Genomic DNA, 13,853 nt, shown 5'->3' on the forward strand with positions numbered 1-13,853 from the left:
AGCACACACACGGTAACCACTTCCTGTACGCATCCTGCTCTCGGAACGTTGGATGATGTTTGGGAAACGCTGGGTCCGTCCGTCCGGCACACGTCAATGACGACGATGGTGACGGTGACACGGTGACGAGGGGATAGATAGCGCGATACCAAACATTCGCGTGGAACGTTCGATTACGTTCTGTATCGTTTTGCTTTTTTCTTCTTGTTTCGTTTTCGCTACGCAAGAAAACACCACGATGCGTTCTAGAGAAACATTTGCGTTGATTGCGCGTAGCCTTCCGGACGCGACAGGCACACACTTTTCGTCGTTAAAGATGACGACGACGAAGACGACGACATTGATAACCTTAGCCACACACGGGAAGGAAAAGATCGTGATTCGCGGCGATCTCGTTCTCGGTTCCGCACAGAATAGGAAAAGGGGCCTACTGCAGACGCAGCGTATCGCGAATGGCGTAACCGATGGAACACGGACAGGCAGGAACAAACTATCGCGACCGGAACCGTACACACCGAACCCGAAACGGAACCAGCAGCAGGAGCATTGGAGGATGCGTCGCGTTGCTGTTGTTTCGGTTGACTCGAAGTTATGCTGCGTTGTTGTTGGGCAAGAAGCAGTGTCGATTAATTTTCATTTTCTTGCTGTATGTTTGGTTGTTTTCGCACACAGCTGTCAAACATTCCATGCGTGACGTACATATGTGGGGCACACAAGGCGAACGTGCGGCCATGGACGGGGCAAATGGAATGACATTTTATGAAATCGATTATCTTAAAACTAACGTTAAATGAATGTACAAAAATTTATTCAATTATATTTAAATTTATCATTATTTTATTTAGCTAGACAAGATGAAAGCAAAATGAAATTTCCGGTACCGATTCAGTATATCAAACACAGCAAACATTTATTTTACTTTTTTTTACATCTAATCGTCAACTTGAAGATGGGTCTATGCAATACAAAAAGAGTGACTCATAAACAGTATAATTTAAAAACTAAATACCGTACGCAAATAACAAAACAAAAATCCTATCTTCTCACGCGACCTTTAACTCGTCAGATCGCGGTAGAAGTCACATCCGAGACAGAAAGCGTTTAACTGGACGAAATCTACATCTACGATAGGCTCTGTGAAAAACTGTACATTATTTGCGCAACGCATCGAATGCTGTCCGATCGTTTCCGACAGCAGTTTACTGAATGTTTCCATCGATCCATCGTAATGCAACAGTACACCACAGGAACAGCTAAGCCGCTTGGCTACACTATCGAGGCGCAGTACGTTGTGTTCGCATATGGGACAAAATACTGTATCGGTGTCATAAGAATCGATGAGATAATTTTCCGCCTGCTCGTAAAACAACCACTGTTCCGTATCCTCCATAAGCTCCTTGTAGATCAGTTCCTGTAGTGCAATGTCGTGTTCCAGCTCGGAAAGCTCCTCCCGTACAATTGATTCTAGGAAATTTTTCTCCTCTTCAATGATGTTACGCTTCTTTAGGAACTGTTCATTACGTGCTTCTTTGATACGGATGCGGCATTTCTACGAATAGGAAGTTATTTGTTCGAGTAAAATTCCCATGGCACTTCAACAACAATACCATTACCTCTCGCATCATATCGACCAGCTTCGGTGACCCATATTTGAAGCGTCGTGCAGCATCTTTCGAACGTAATTTATCGGCCACAGTAGTCTGGTGAGATGATGGGCCTGGATTTATAATTTCCATGGCAGTTTAATTAACACAAAAGAACACACGATTACACGATTAAAAAAGTTTACAAAATGGTGTTTACAGAAGCGTAGAGTGAAGCGCGGGCACTTTGCTTGATGACAGCGATTTGTTGTTTAATTTGTTCACAGCTCATCGTACGTCAAGGGGGCTTTGTCCGAAAATCGTATGTTTTCGCCCAATGTGTAGCGGTCGAGCAGACTGCCCGAATGTTGTTGTACAGGTCGAGCAGTTGGAATTGAAAACCAACAGGTGAATATGCACGGGAACGCGTTTCTCAATTACAAATACTAAAAACAAATTAAAAAATGAAAAATTAAGCAGCATAATTAAGAAAACTTTCAATTGTCTTGCATTTAGGTAAATAATTAAAAAAAAAGGAAATGTTTCCAAGAAATGCACAACAATTGCATCACAAATGAGAGCAAGAAAAAAAGTATTTGTTTCTATCCAATACCACGCAATTCTGGCACCTTGTTTTCTCACCCAGGTTCTGATTGTTGCAACTTTCTGCTCTACTTACAGCAGAAACAAAAACAAACACACATACATCCGAACAGATGTGCCACTCGCGGCAAGTAGCTCCTAATCTAATTAAACCCGATTGGCGTTTCATCGGTTGGGTCGGTAAATTACATTTTCACGCTACACACACGGTAGCAGCATATGGTTTTTCCGGTGTGGCGGTTTCGGAAAATCGTATCTACCGATCAGCTATCAGTCAGTCAACCTGTTGACCGCGGTTCGGTTGGTTCGGAACAGTTCGGATAGTAAGGCACCGTTGGTCAGTGCCAATAATGGTCACACATTGGCTACAGTTTATTGTGGTGCGGTGTAATTCTGCTGTACACGCTGGCTAACCGAAGCTAATTGTTTGAAGTGATTTAAACGAAAGAGCAATGGAATGATTAACGATAAAGTGTGTTTTGTTGCATCGATCGTCATGTGCACGTTGTGTGTTGGTGCACTTTTTTTTAAGTGGAATTAATTCATCACATGATCATGTTTTTGTGGTTCAGAAATACAACAAATGGTATTCTACTGATTGTTCTAATGCATATTCTAATTAGTTGCTGTTTGTGGTGTTAAAATGTGCAGTTGCTTGTGCAAGTGTTACGCTACGACAATGCAGTGCTAGACGTGCGTCATGTATTTCCGAAGGTTTTTTTTCCATGTTCAACGGTTCATATTTTGTATCAGCTTTTAAGCCAAAATAAACATCAATTGAAGGGAGTTTTGGGTTCATACTTCGTTCCGGATTCGATATGAACCGTTACACACTGCTTGTATAAAACTCCATTTTGTTTATCGTCCGTCTGTTGGAACCAGGTGGAAATTGCAGCTTTTGTAACGTTCCCCAGCACAGGACGCTTGTTCGAACAAACCCAAACATAAATCGAAACACTAACGAAAGCCATATTTTCCGATCCGTACGCGTAGATTGAGTATATTTACTTTTATCTTCAATAAACTGACCCGCTTTTTTGCGTGCGTCCTGCACAGGAAAATGGCAAAGGTAAAACGTGTGGAGTTAAACTTTACCCGTCTGACGCCATCTAACGTGTGGTACAAGGGGTGGTTTTTTTTACCCAACTCGTAAGGTCAGTATTACGCCATGCAACGTTTATTGCCTCGTTCCCAACCACGTGAGAGACCTGTGCAATATTGCATTCTGCCGTGGTGCATTCTTTTGCACCTTTCGGACCGGCCGGTGGAGATTGGTCCATGAGGTATACAGCCGTCGGTGTGCGTTGGGCTGATTTTCTTCCTTTTCGGCAAACACACCCAATAGCGTACCGTACGCACCGCGGCCAGCAGCAAACCCCGATGAGTGGCCGTTTGTTTTGTGTATCCAGCAAAAACGCATCTAAAAATAGTAGCAGAAATTCCATTCCGCGTTTGACCGCAATGCAAATGCGCTGCAAATGACACGGAACTAGTTGTTTTGCTCACAATATGAAATGAAGTCTTTCGACAACCACACTCTGCTGCGTGCTGTTTTGCGTGATTGAAAACGCGACCAACAATAATGTTTGCGTTTGTGTTGCGAACCAGTTGCATACGATACGGTTGTATTCCCATAAGTTTAAATTTGATTTTTGGCACCAAATCTGTACGATTTGGCACGGCTAAAGCTTTCGCATTTGTTCGAAGATCAACGCGCTCCAACAGTCGCTAAATACTTAATCAACACGACAAACACGAGCTGCTCTCGACCGTTTTGGGGGGAAAAATCTTTGCTCCATGATCGAATTAACGAGACGCTTTCGTTTTCATTCACCTCCTTGCTTTTATTTGTGCGAATCAAGATTTTTCAAAAAGAAAAAACACACAAAAAAAAGGGAGGAAAAGGTTGAAACGACAAATGCCGGTCACTTAACACACCGTGGTCCCGGAAAACGATGCACATGTGATCCATTAGCCGGAAAGCTTTATTGCTTTCGAAATGCAATCGCGATAGACAAGAAGCGCTGTACAAGAGTGGTAATAGGAGGAATGGGGAGCAAGTGGCAAGTGAAATTTATGTTAATCTAATACCCAAAACCTCCCAGCACCCTCGGCCTTACTCATTGGAACAATGGTGTCGTCGCACATATGCGTTGAAAGCGATCGGTATGGCGCGGTATTTGGTACATTTTCCGGGAAAACGTGCCTTTTATCGATACCGACTTACGCATACGGTTCGGGAAACTTGTAACGCTGGAAGGTCGCACGTCACAGTTTGGGGCACGAACCGATTTGGGCAACCCCTTTTGCTGGGTGCTTATCGTTTGTGTGTTTGTGTGGTGGAAGCCAACAGTGATGGCCGTCTGGTGCAGCAGGCCGCCTGGAACTAATCGTAACGATGGAAAATGTATCGTACTGTTGGGAATTTTCACGTACGTTCTACTAAGCGAAGTATGGCCAGAAAGGTGTCGATTTAGTCGATTTGTTTGGGAGAATTTTATAGTAGTATTGTACAAAATATTTATCCTACTTTGTATTTTGTACACCAAAACTCAACTAGTCCGATCTCTTATTTTCCCGGAATCGGATGAATGTAAAAGGTAAATTAATCTTACCCGAAAACCAGAGGTAAAACTATGGAAAACTCCATAATAAGCTACAAAAAAATACAAAGGAGAAAATTGTTGTTGAAACTTGAAGAAATGTATTGAAAGAATTTAGTTTAAATGCTGTTAAAAGTTGCGGAACGACCTTCAAACGAAGGTCGATAGCAGAGTAGAATTAACGGAAGAAATTAAGTCCTATGAGCGTGTTAATTTGAATCTCTACAAAGAGTTGTCATAATTCATTTACAATAAAACTGACTCGAAGAGATTCAAATAACAAATCAGTTAATTAACTCCTGGAATAGTCATGAGTGTTTTTGGCGAATATTGGCTGTCTCATGATTATAAAAATTTCCCCTTTCAGATATTACATTTCTCCCCCTCAGTTTTTATTCCAATCACTATATCGAATTAGTCCAGAGCTGCGAATTAGACACTGAGTTGTTTCTATAAAAAGACTTTGACTGAATATAGTTTAAAAATTGATTTTTTAAACGAAGGGTTCGATACAGATGTGATGAACATACAAAAACTAATGTTAGCTCTAGGATAAACCATTATTTGTTCATTATTTTCCATGGACCATTGAAATATATGCAAAGAGGCACGTTAACAAGTATTCAAAATTCTCTCAGAAAGAATTTCTTCTTCTTCATCATCTTCTTTCTCCGGCAACTTGGACTATATGTCCGGAAACTTTCAACCTAGACCATATGTCCCCTTAGTAGCTCAAAAGCCGATATTTTTGAAATTTTGAAAAGAAAATATACGTTATATATTTGCTTACAATAGCAAAATGAAATTAAGTTTACAACAACGAACGAATTCGATAAAAAAAGTCGTAGTAAATTAGGGAAAGAATATCCGCTGAAAATTTCAAGTCAACCTTTTCACAGTCCTCCAAGAAATCACGGGTAACGAATATATGCAATTTATTTATGATATTTCTTTACAAGTTTGGCTCATACTGCAGCTATTCTTTTTCTTTTCTCTAAAATCGTTGATTTACTGCTGATCAAAATTAGTCATATGATCTCACACTATGATCTCAAGAACAGCCGGACAAAATATAAAAAATAGGATGGGTTTAAAGATGTTTGGCATGTTAGCCTTCCGCCATAATTTAACAACTATTTTGCATCAGTCTTGCCACTATTTTCCACATTTATCCCATCCATCAATGAGGATAACAAACAACCATAGCAGATGCTAACCAGGCCAACAGCGCCATAATATCTCAATGATGATGCGTCTAAATTTAGTCATCAAAAATCATACACTTGCCAGTTAAAAATCAAATATAAAAATTTGCGCTTCAAACACTTCAAAGTGATTACCACCATTGAACTAGCTGCTAAATGTGGCTAATACAAACAATTGAACACTTCCTGACAAACGCCGTAAAAACCTCCCGCCTTGAGGGTAAAGTCATGCATCTCAGCCTCCTCAAAAAAGTGGACGAACATACTGAGTCATGTGTTTAGTACAGTTCGCGCACAAGGAAGGGCCATGCAAATAGTGTCTGTATACGGACACACACACGCGCGCAAGTATTTGGTTTCGTTTCATGCTAATGCGTAAACAAGCGCGAAAGATCGCTGGTGCGCGTGATCAACAGAGAAGTTAAAGCAGCTGCTGCGTCTTTCCCACTCATGCTCGTGAGTGAAGCTTTGCCGGGCACTGTGCGCCGTGGAATGTCAGCAATCGAAAATCTTTCCTTCGTTCCATCTGATGCTCACATTTTGGACAGTCTAACTGGTATGCCGTCTGTACGGAACGCTTGTTTGCACCTCTGCAGTTAGTTCGGTATTCCGGAGAACCACCTGCGGTGTTGAGTGTGTAAATATAAAAAAAGTCAAAACCAATACGCAGCTTGACGGCTAAGATGCGGTTATGATTAATGTGTGTTTAAACAGAGCTAAACCATGGACGGGGTGGCCTTTTTGGGTGGGAAACAACACTTCATCGCGATGTTACATGTCGTTTGTTGATGGTTGTCACTTCTTAACCATTGGAGTAAGAAAAGCATTTACTAACCATTGACGCTGTTCACGATAAGTTAAACAAATTGCTTAAGATTCGTTAGTTTATTAACGATAAAGGCATACTTAGTGAGTAATGATCAGTGGTAGTTGGTTGGATAAAACATTTAGTCAATAAAGTACACCTGATTTGGATTTAAATCTTAACGGATTTGAGACTTCTTTATGCAGGGCTGATTCTTTAGTGGTGGCTATTTAGACATGGCAACAGTTGCAGAGGACGCAAAACTAGGAATAGAAAAGAAAAGAAGCTGTTGAGTGAATGCCTTTTACTTTTCTATTTATCTCAAAATACATTTGTTATATTCTTCAAAATTTAAGATAATTTCACATTCAAGTAAAATGACAAATTGCTTCTACAAATTACAAGATTTTTATGTTTGAGTGATAACGTTGCTTTTCAAGTTGATCAAGAATGTGTCGAGATAGATCAGGAACCATTCCCATTTTCTTTTTCATGCTTAAATTATTTTTTAGTATCGGTCTAAAACACAATAGCAAAGCATTAGTAAAGTTTTGAGCAGAATCGATTTGAGATTGGCTTCCGAAAATGCTAGTATTTTTATTCTACCGCGACGAAAGTCTAGTTCAATTTGAATAAAGTCCAGAAATAGTTTCAATTTTGTCAGTTGAGCTCAAAAATGATTTTTTGCATAATTTCATTTATTTGAGTTAACAGCAACGACATTAACGACAAAAAAAATTGCGAAACGTTATAAACAAATATCAAAGATAATCGATGGATTATGTTGCTCGCAAAATCAATTTATACATAAAAAAAGAAACAAAATATTTTAAAAAATGAACTGAATGATGTGTGAATGCTGATGAAATCTGATAAGTATTTCATGTCTTCAACATGCATAAAAATGGTTGGTGTTTAAATCAATTAAAAATTTGATCAACATTCTATTTGTACAAGATTTATTGGAGTGTTTCGCTTTTCTGCTGTATCGTAAACATGAGGTTTCTTTGGTGAAATGTTTAGGAAGATTAATTCCACGACTTGCATCGCTTCAACATTGCTTGACACATATTTACACGAGCTGTTATTTCAACCTCCACCGGCCATCCGTATGTTAAACACGCTGGTGCAGTTTGATCGCACCTTAAACACACACACACACACCCTACATCCACACTGTTTGCATCGTGTGAAATTGAAACCATACTGCACGGAGCAGAGGCGCGTGCCGCATCACAAAATAGACAAAACAGTGAATGAGTATGTTGGTTTTCCATTTTCTCACTATCCGCCCCCCCGGTGAACGTTTAAGATTTTGCCCTTGATTTGATTTCCCCAAAAAAAAAAAACGATCGACAATCGGAATGATCGCCAGTATGCTCTAGTCGTCGGGCATGCGTGAAGGAATTATTTGGGCACAATCTGCTAGCCGCTGGTCTGGTCTGTGACTTCGTGCACAGATGAACCGTTGTCCAGCTGTTCGGTTGCGTTCGGTTCAGTCGCGATCGTGCTGTGCGGTGTGTAAGATCGTTTATGCGTACGTGATTCACCCCTGTGAACATTAGCGATATGTGTTAACAGTGCATTTAAACGACCATTCAGCATAGTTGATCTAATGTCGGCAAGGCAATCTCTGTGTCTGTGACGGCATGTGAGTGATAGGAAATGAGATCATCTTCAGCGGTGCTCTAGGGAATACCCTGTGGTGATCCATCTGTGCAGTGTTTCCCTTGCCATGTCATGGTACCGGAGAGCATAAATCTGGTGCCGTTTTTGCGCGTCAACAGTGTAGTGCCGTGAAAAGTGTTTACCAAAGCGAAGATCGTTCCTAGCTGGTAATGTGGTACAGTCAATCAGAAGCAGTTCGTCCAGCGTTGAAGTGTATTACTGGGTACATGTCAGGATAGTCGTTGTTTTGTTTGCCTCCGCACCTAGTAAACCGAGTACGAGCATGTGAAATACAACACGCGCTAGAAGGAAGTGATTACAAGAAAAAAAGAAACGAGTGAAGAAAAATTTGCAGCAGACAAAAAGGAAAAATAAAAACATGGTTTGTGGCCCGTGGACCAACAGTGGAGGGAAGTTTTCGGCCGTAATGGCCGCATTTCTGACCATGATCGGGTCGCACGATCGGTTGCAGCCGGCAGCTGTTGTTCAGTCGTTGTACCACACCAATGTGGCCTGTGCGGTGGTGAGTGGATTCGTGTCGATCGGTTCCCTTTTCACCCTCGGCTACATCATGTGGAAGCATGAGCAAAGGTGAGATTTATACAACAAGGCGGGCGTGGAAAAGTGTTCGAGTGGGGGGAAAAAACACATACACAATGCTAGGTGGTAGTAGTAAGAGTAACAGAACCCGTAAACAATCAGTAAATGTTCTGCTTTTTCGAATGGTTTAAAATGCAGTGACCATGGGAAGTAGTTACGATATTCCGCCTTGCTGTGAACCCTCTTCAAACGTTCAACGATTTGTTATGATTTATTATTGTTCCTAAAACTTACACCCGGAATGGTATGAAACTGTGAAGGAAGTGGATGGAAGGGAGGAAATACCAGCAGAATATTTTCATTTGTTTTTCGAAGGGTTTTGGATGAAAGGTAATAAAATGGTGAAAATTGGAAAATTGATATAATTTTATCTTTTTTGTAAGCCCAACACAGTTGGTTGTGAAATGAATATATTGTACGAGGAATTGATTTTGTTTGGTTTAGATTTTCTTGACTATTTCTTGACTATTTCCATAGGGTTTTGATGATCTGGACAGGGAACTCTTTATACTCTGTCTTTTGTTTTGTTAATGTTAGAAATTAATTAATTATTAAATTTCGTAAAATTTTGTTAATGTTAGAAATTACAATAAATAGCGATTTTGACGTATTTTTATGAGTAAACATTAAACATTTCTTATGCAGTTTAAGGTTCATTAATTTTTTTTTTGGTAACGTTTTAGTCTCATTGGGATATATAAATTGGCCATTTTAAGTTTAAAAGGGAACTGATATGAATCAATTATTGAGACGTTTTTCGCGAAGTTCTTAAAGTCATCTCAGTTCGAACACAAAACGTCTTCATTGTGTTGATATTTTTTTCCATTTCATGAAGTTGCCTATCCCAAACCTAACAAAAGGAATTTACCTAAGTCGGTAGATTAAGATCTCAAAGCTATGGCATGCAAACCAAAGTGCCCAAAAGTCGATTTACAATTCTTGAGAATTGAAGGTTTTTGCTTCCTTTCAATATTTAAAAGACACACAAATTATTCTTCAAATATCTCCCATCATCTCATCGACTACCCATTAGTATTACAATCAAACTATTCGCCTGAATAGATCTTTCATACAAAACGGATTTTCCGATGATTATCACCATCAGTTCCGACAACAACTGCCGTGTTCGATTTGCTTATTTTATGGAGCATCTGAACAGGCAAACAACCTTGAAGTCAAATGATCTAGCTGGCTTTCTACGTACCATTATCCCCCGGGCACATAAACACTCTCAACTATTACAGCTACTACTACTACTACTACTACTACCACCGAATGCAGTGTGCAAAATGTGCAAATATGCATCCTACGTGCAGCCTCCGTTCAAACATTCTTTCCCTACCGGGACAATGCTCCGCCCCTCCGCTTCTTTTTCCAGGCGCCATAATCTGCTGGCTTTGCATAATTTGCGGTCAATCGTACTGCTGGTGGCGTTGCTCATCGGCATCGGTGAAATTGGCCACCAGTGGCTGGCCGTCGATCGGTTGGGACGTGTACGGGCCGGCTGCACCGGAACGAAGCAACCGGAACTGCACTCTACACAATCGGAAACGTTTACGACCAGGCCGGCACTCTTGGATGCAGATGCACTCGCTTGGAAAACGGTTACGGTTGGGTTTGGTGCTGCCTGGCTTGGACTGTTGGTACATCTTGGCGTAGCGTGCCTTGTCCGAGCTATCGAGCGACGGGATAAATGTGGTAAGTGGATAAGGTAGCGTTACTTCGGTGGAGGCCGCAAACTGGAATGTGGCGGTGGGTTTAGACTGCAAACGACCCCAACACTTCGTCGATGGTGTTAGTGACGCTCGGTGTCGATTTAGTGCTTTGTTAGGTTGCTTTGTTTACTTACTTGCTGCTTAGTAGCTGCTATTTATTACGCTCACATTTTACAATTACCCCTTTTTGCTGCACTTGAATGGATTATCAAGTGTGAATTTACTAGCCACAAAAGAAGTCTACTTATTTCAATCTGCGTGATATGTGAACAAGGTGAAAATTGACCGTTGGTTTTCGAAATAATTCGTTGAGAACATTTCTTTCCAATTACTGAAAACCACAAACACAAACAAATTAATTAAACTTTTCCTATCCTGGTGTACACTTTCTATTTTTCCTTGGTTAAACCTTTAGAAATATTTTTATAACTCCCATTTTTTAGAATGATTCTATTTTGTAGAGAAAAATATTTTTAAATATTTATTAATTTATTGAACAACTAAGCAGCGCTGATTATGAAGTTTTGATAACGAATATTTAGTTAAATATTAACACTCTATGTTGTTTTACAATTTTTTTTAAGCTTCAGAACTTTAATTTTATTGTAGTTTAGGTTAGAGACGTCAAACTCCTTTCGGCTTGTTTTTGGCTTTGAACATCTTCCAGCGGTATACATCACACACGTTCTTCTGCTCATACGAGCTGATTTTTTATTCATTCATACCTTGTCCACAGTTCTTCAAAGTATTCTTTTGCACGGTCAGATAGAAAAAACTCCGCGGCCCTCATCTTTTGCATTTCTGTTTCAGGTACTAGGCGCCTCCATTCAGTCAGTCAGGTACCAGGCGTCTCCATTTGTTTGCTTATTTTGCTTTATTCTTTGCATATCTACAGTTGTTTCTTTTTTGAACATGTATTTATCAATTAATGTTTCAACGCAAGGTTCTAGATTATTAGGAGCCTCTTTTTGTTATATAAATATATGATCAATTTTTGGTTTATTTTTTACATGTTCCGTTATCCCGAGGATAGTTCTTTTTTTAGAAAAAAAGTTGTTTTGACTTAATCAGTTTTTGGACAACTTCTCACCAAAAGCACTAATATTGCTATACATATAATATTTAAACGTACAATTTTTCCTATCGGTTGTGAAGATCAGCAGCACGTAGGGTCAAAGCCCTATCCCTACACCTTTCCTCGATGAGCCCGTGATTGCAATAGTACCTTTACTGACCTCGCTCAACCAATTTACTCGTGTTTTAGTACCGGTAACTTCCCTTCGGTTCGTATCTCCTCACCAGCCAACATGATTATGCTCCCTCTGTGTCTGTACGCACCTTTGTCCAGCACGGCCAACACTCGATATCGAGCGGTGTGAAAACAATAGGAAAAGCTCATAAATTGGTGCTCACTATAAACAAGATCAACCCTCGCACTCGGATTCCCTCATATCGGGGCAACGGTTGTGATAGCTTTATTGTGCGAATCCCGTCGAGTGGCGGGTGCCGTAGTGGGCTATTGGGGTGCGGTTAAATCCCACAAGTGACACCACGATATCTCCCACCGGAGCACTAGAAGACATCGCTCGTAACGGGAAGGATGGTACTGAAAAAGTGGCATGCAAAAAGCGGGGAGGGAAAGCCATGGCAAACGTACAGCAAAAGGCAGACACACAAGTGGCCGCACGGTTGACTACAGTAATAAGTTATTTACATCGCCAAATAAATTTTCAATCTGAAGCATGTCCATAAATTATGGACCACCAAAAAGGGTGCCCTGCAATGTGTTGCCCCCCTTCCCCCCTTTCCGCTGGGGCGATTGCCCGCCCCAGGAGCTATTCTTCTTCGCTTGTACGCGTTTTGTGGGTCAGCATTCTCACAGCAAATGGTGTCGGTACGATGCGTCATGTCGCATGATATTACGCCCCGGTGCGCGATCCCAACCAGCCCAGTTTACTATTTATGGTGCGAGTGAGCAAGTTACGCATTATCCAATAGGACGAAATATTGTTCCTTGTATGGCCGTGTGTCCTTTTTCGGGCTCGTATTATGATGTTTTTTCTTCTTCTCTCGTTTCCTTTCTTTTGCCACTATCCCTTTTACACACACACATTCACTTGCTCACCCGCTCTGCCTCTATTGTCTGTGTGTTCTAGTGGCTAGATTCAACACTTTCTGCGTTCGATTCTTGATGCTTTTTGCTTGCTTTTTGTAGCCCTTCTCCTTCTTTTTCTTGTTGAACAAAAACGACTTTATTAAACAGACAGAGAGAGAGAGAGAGAGAGATAATGAGATGGGTACACTAGAAACGAAGGATAAACCAACGGGACAGGACAGATGGCTCTACTGAGGGACACTGACACACTCGCACCGCACGGGAGCATCATCGGTGCGAGCGCGCTCACTCATGCCGGCTGGCCTTTTTTATTTATTATCCCTGCAGGACTATTATACGCCGTGGTAGCGGCCGAAGGCGCCCAGTCGATAGTGCGATGGTGCAAATTTAAATATATCAACGATGTCACGGACACTGCCAGCCGCGACGGTTTCCCGATGGGGAGCAGCATCCTTGGCACGCCGGAAGTTTTCCTCACGCTGGCCGGTGCGCTTGCCGTAACCACACTCACCACCGTCGATGGATTCACGCTGTACGTCGAGGTAAGGTTTTGTTGGATGATTTTTGTTTTGTATTTCACCAAAGGTTTCCATCTGTCACCAGGTTCCGGGATGGTTTTGGTTTTGCGTGTACCGTTACGGCTCAAATGGTGGTTCGAAGTTTGTGGGTTTTGCGGTGTATTTGAGTTGATAGTTTTTTTTCATTCTATCTCTTCTGGATGAGGCTAAAAAAATGGGAAGGCTTACAATTTGTCTTCGAATATGCATTCGTCACAATGTGCCAAGCAGGATTAATGAATGGTTCAAATTTGAATGTTTTTTTATAAGACTTTGATCTTCATTTAGTTGAATTAGTGATATTAAGGAGAGAGAAAAATAACTTACAAGGGATTCGAGTTCAACTAGTAGAATCAGAGCCATTTCTGGGTTCTGTTCAAATTGAACTAGAATATGTG

At 41.0% G+C, this 13,853-nt stretch overlaps 2 protein-coding genes across 6 annotated transcripts in view; one reads left to right on the plus strand and one right to left on the minus strand.

Annotated features, from left to right (window-relative positions):
* Window positions 1–884: 884 nt before the first annotated feature.
* Window positions 885–1,869, minus strand: LOC125761973 (RIP-like protein). Its single transcript, XM_049423606.1, has 2 exons — window positions 1,614–1,869; window positions 885–1,549 (listed from the first exon to the last, which is right to left on the minus strand). Exons 1-2 carry the CDS (start codon window positions 1,734–1,736, stop codon window positions 1,055–1,057), a joined length of 618 nt encoding a protein of 205 aa, XP_049279563.1. The 5' UTR covers window positions 1,737–1,869; the 3' UTR covers window positions 885–1,054.
* Window positions 1,870–2,240: 371 nt separating this feature from the next.
* The window catches only part of LOC125761952 (ATP-binding cassette sub-family C member Sur), a 48,824-nt gene continuing 37,211 nt past the window's right edge, over window positions 2,241–13,853 (plus strand). The window contains exons 1-4 of one of the 5 annotated variants that reach the window (XM_049423570.1): window positions 2,241–2,566; window positions 8,365–9,058; window positions 10,446–10,765; window positions 13,226–13,440. In XM_049423570.1, coding sequence (XP_049279527.1) covers window positions 8,847–9,058; window positions 10,446–10,765; window positions 13,226–13,440 — 747 coding nt within the window. In that variant the 5' untranslated portion in view covers window positions 2,241–2,566; window positions 8,365–8,846. Of the gene's footprint in view, window positions 2,567–7,680; window positions 9,059–10,445; window positions 10,766–13,225; window positions 13,441–13,853 lie in introns of those variants that run through there. The other 4 variants (XM_049423571.1, XM_049423569.1, XM_049423572.1 and 1 more) reach the window with 4 other exon arrangements.

The sequence above is a fragment of the Anopheles funestus genome, chromosome 2RL, assembly GCF_943734845.2.
Source record: "Anopheles funestus chromosome 2RL, idAnoFuneDA-416_04, whole genome shotgun sequence".
In the NCBI taxonomy this organism is placed as follows: Eukaryota; Metazoa; Arthropoda; class Insecta; order Diptera; family Culicidae; genus Anopheles; species Anopheles funestus.

Coding starts and splice junctions, on each gene's coding strand:
- LOC125761973 (XM_049423606.1), bottom strand. CDS start 1,736: ATGGAAATTATAAATCCAGGCCCATCATCTCACCAGACTACTGTGGCC. Junction 1,550..1,613: donor TGGTCGATATGATGCGAGAG/GTAATGGTATTG, acceptor TCCTATTCGTAG/AAATGCCGCATCCGTATCAA.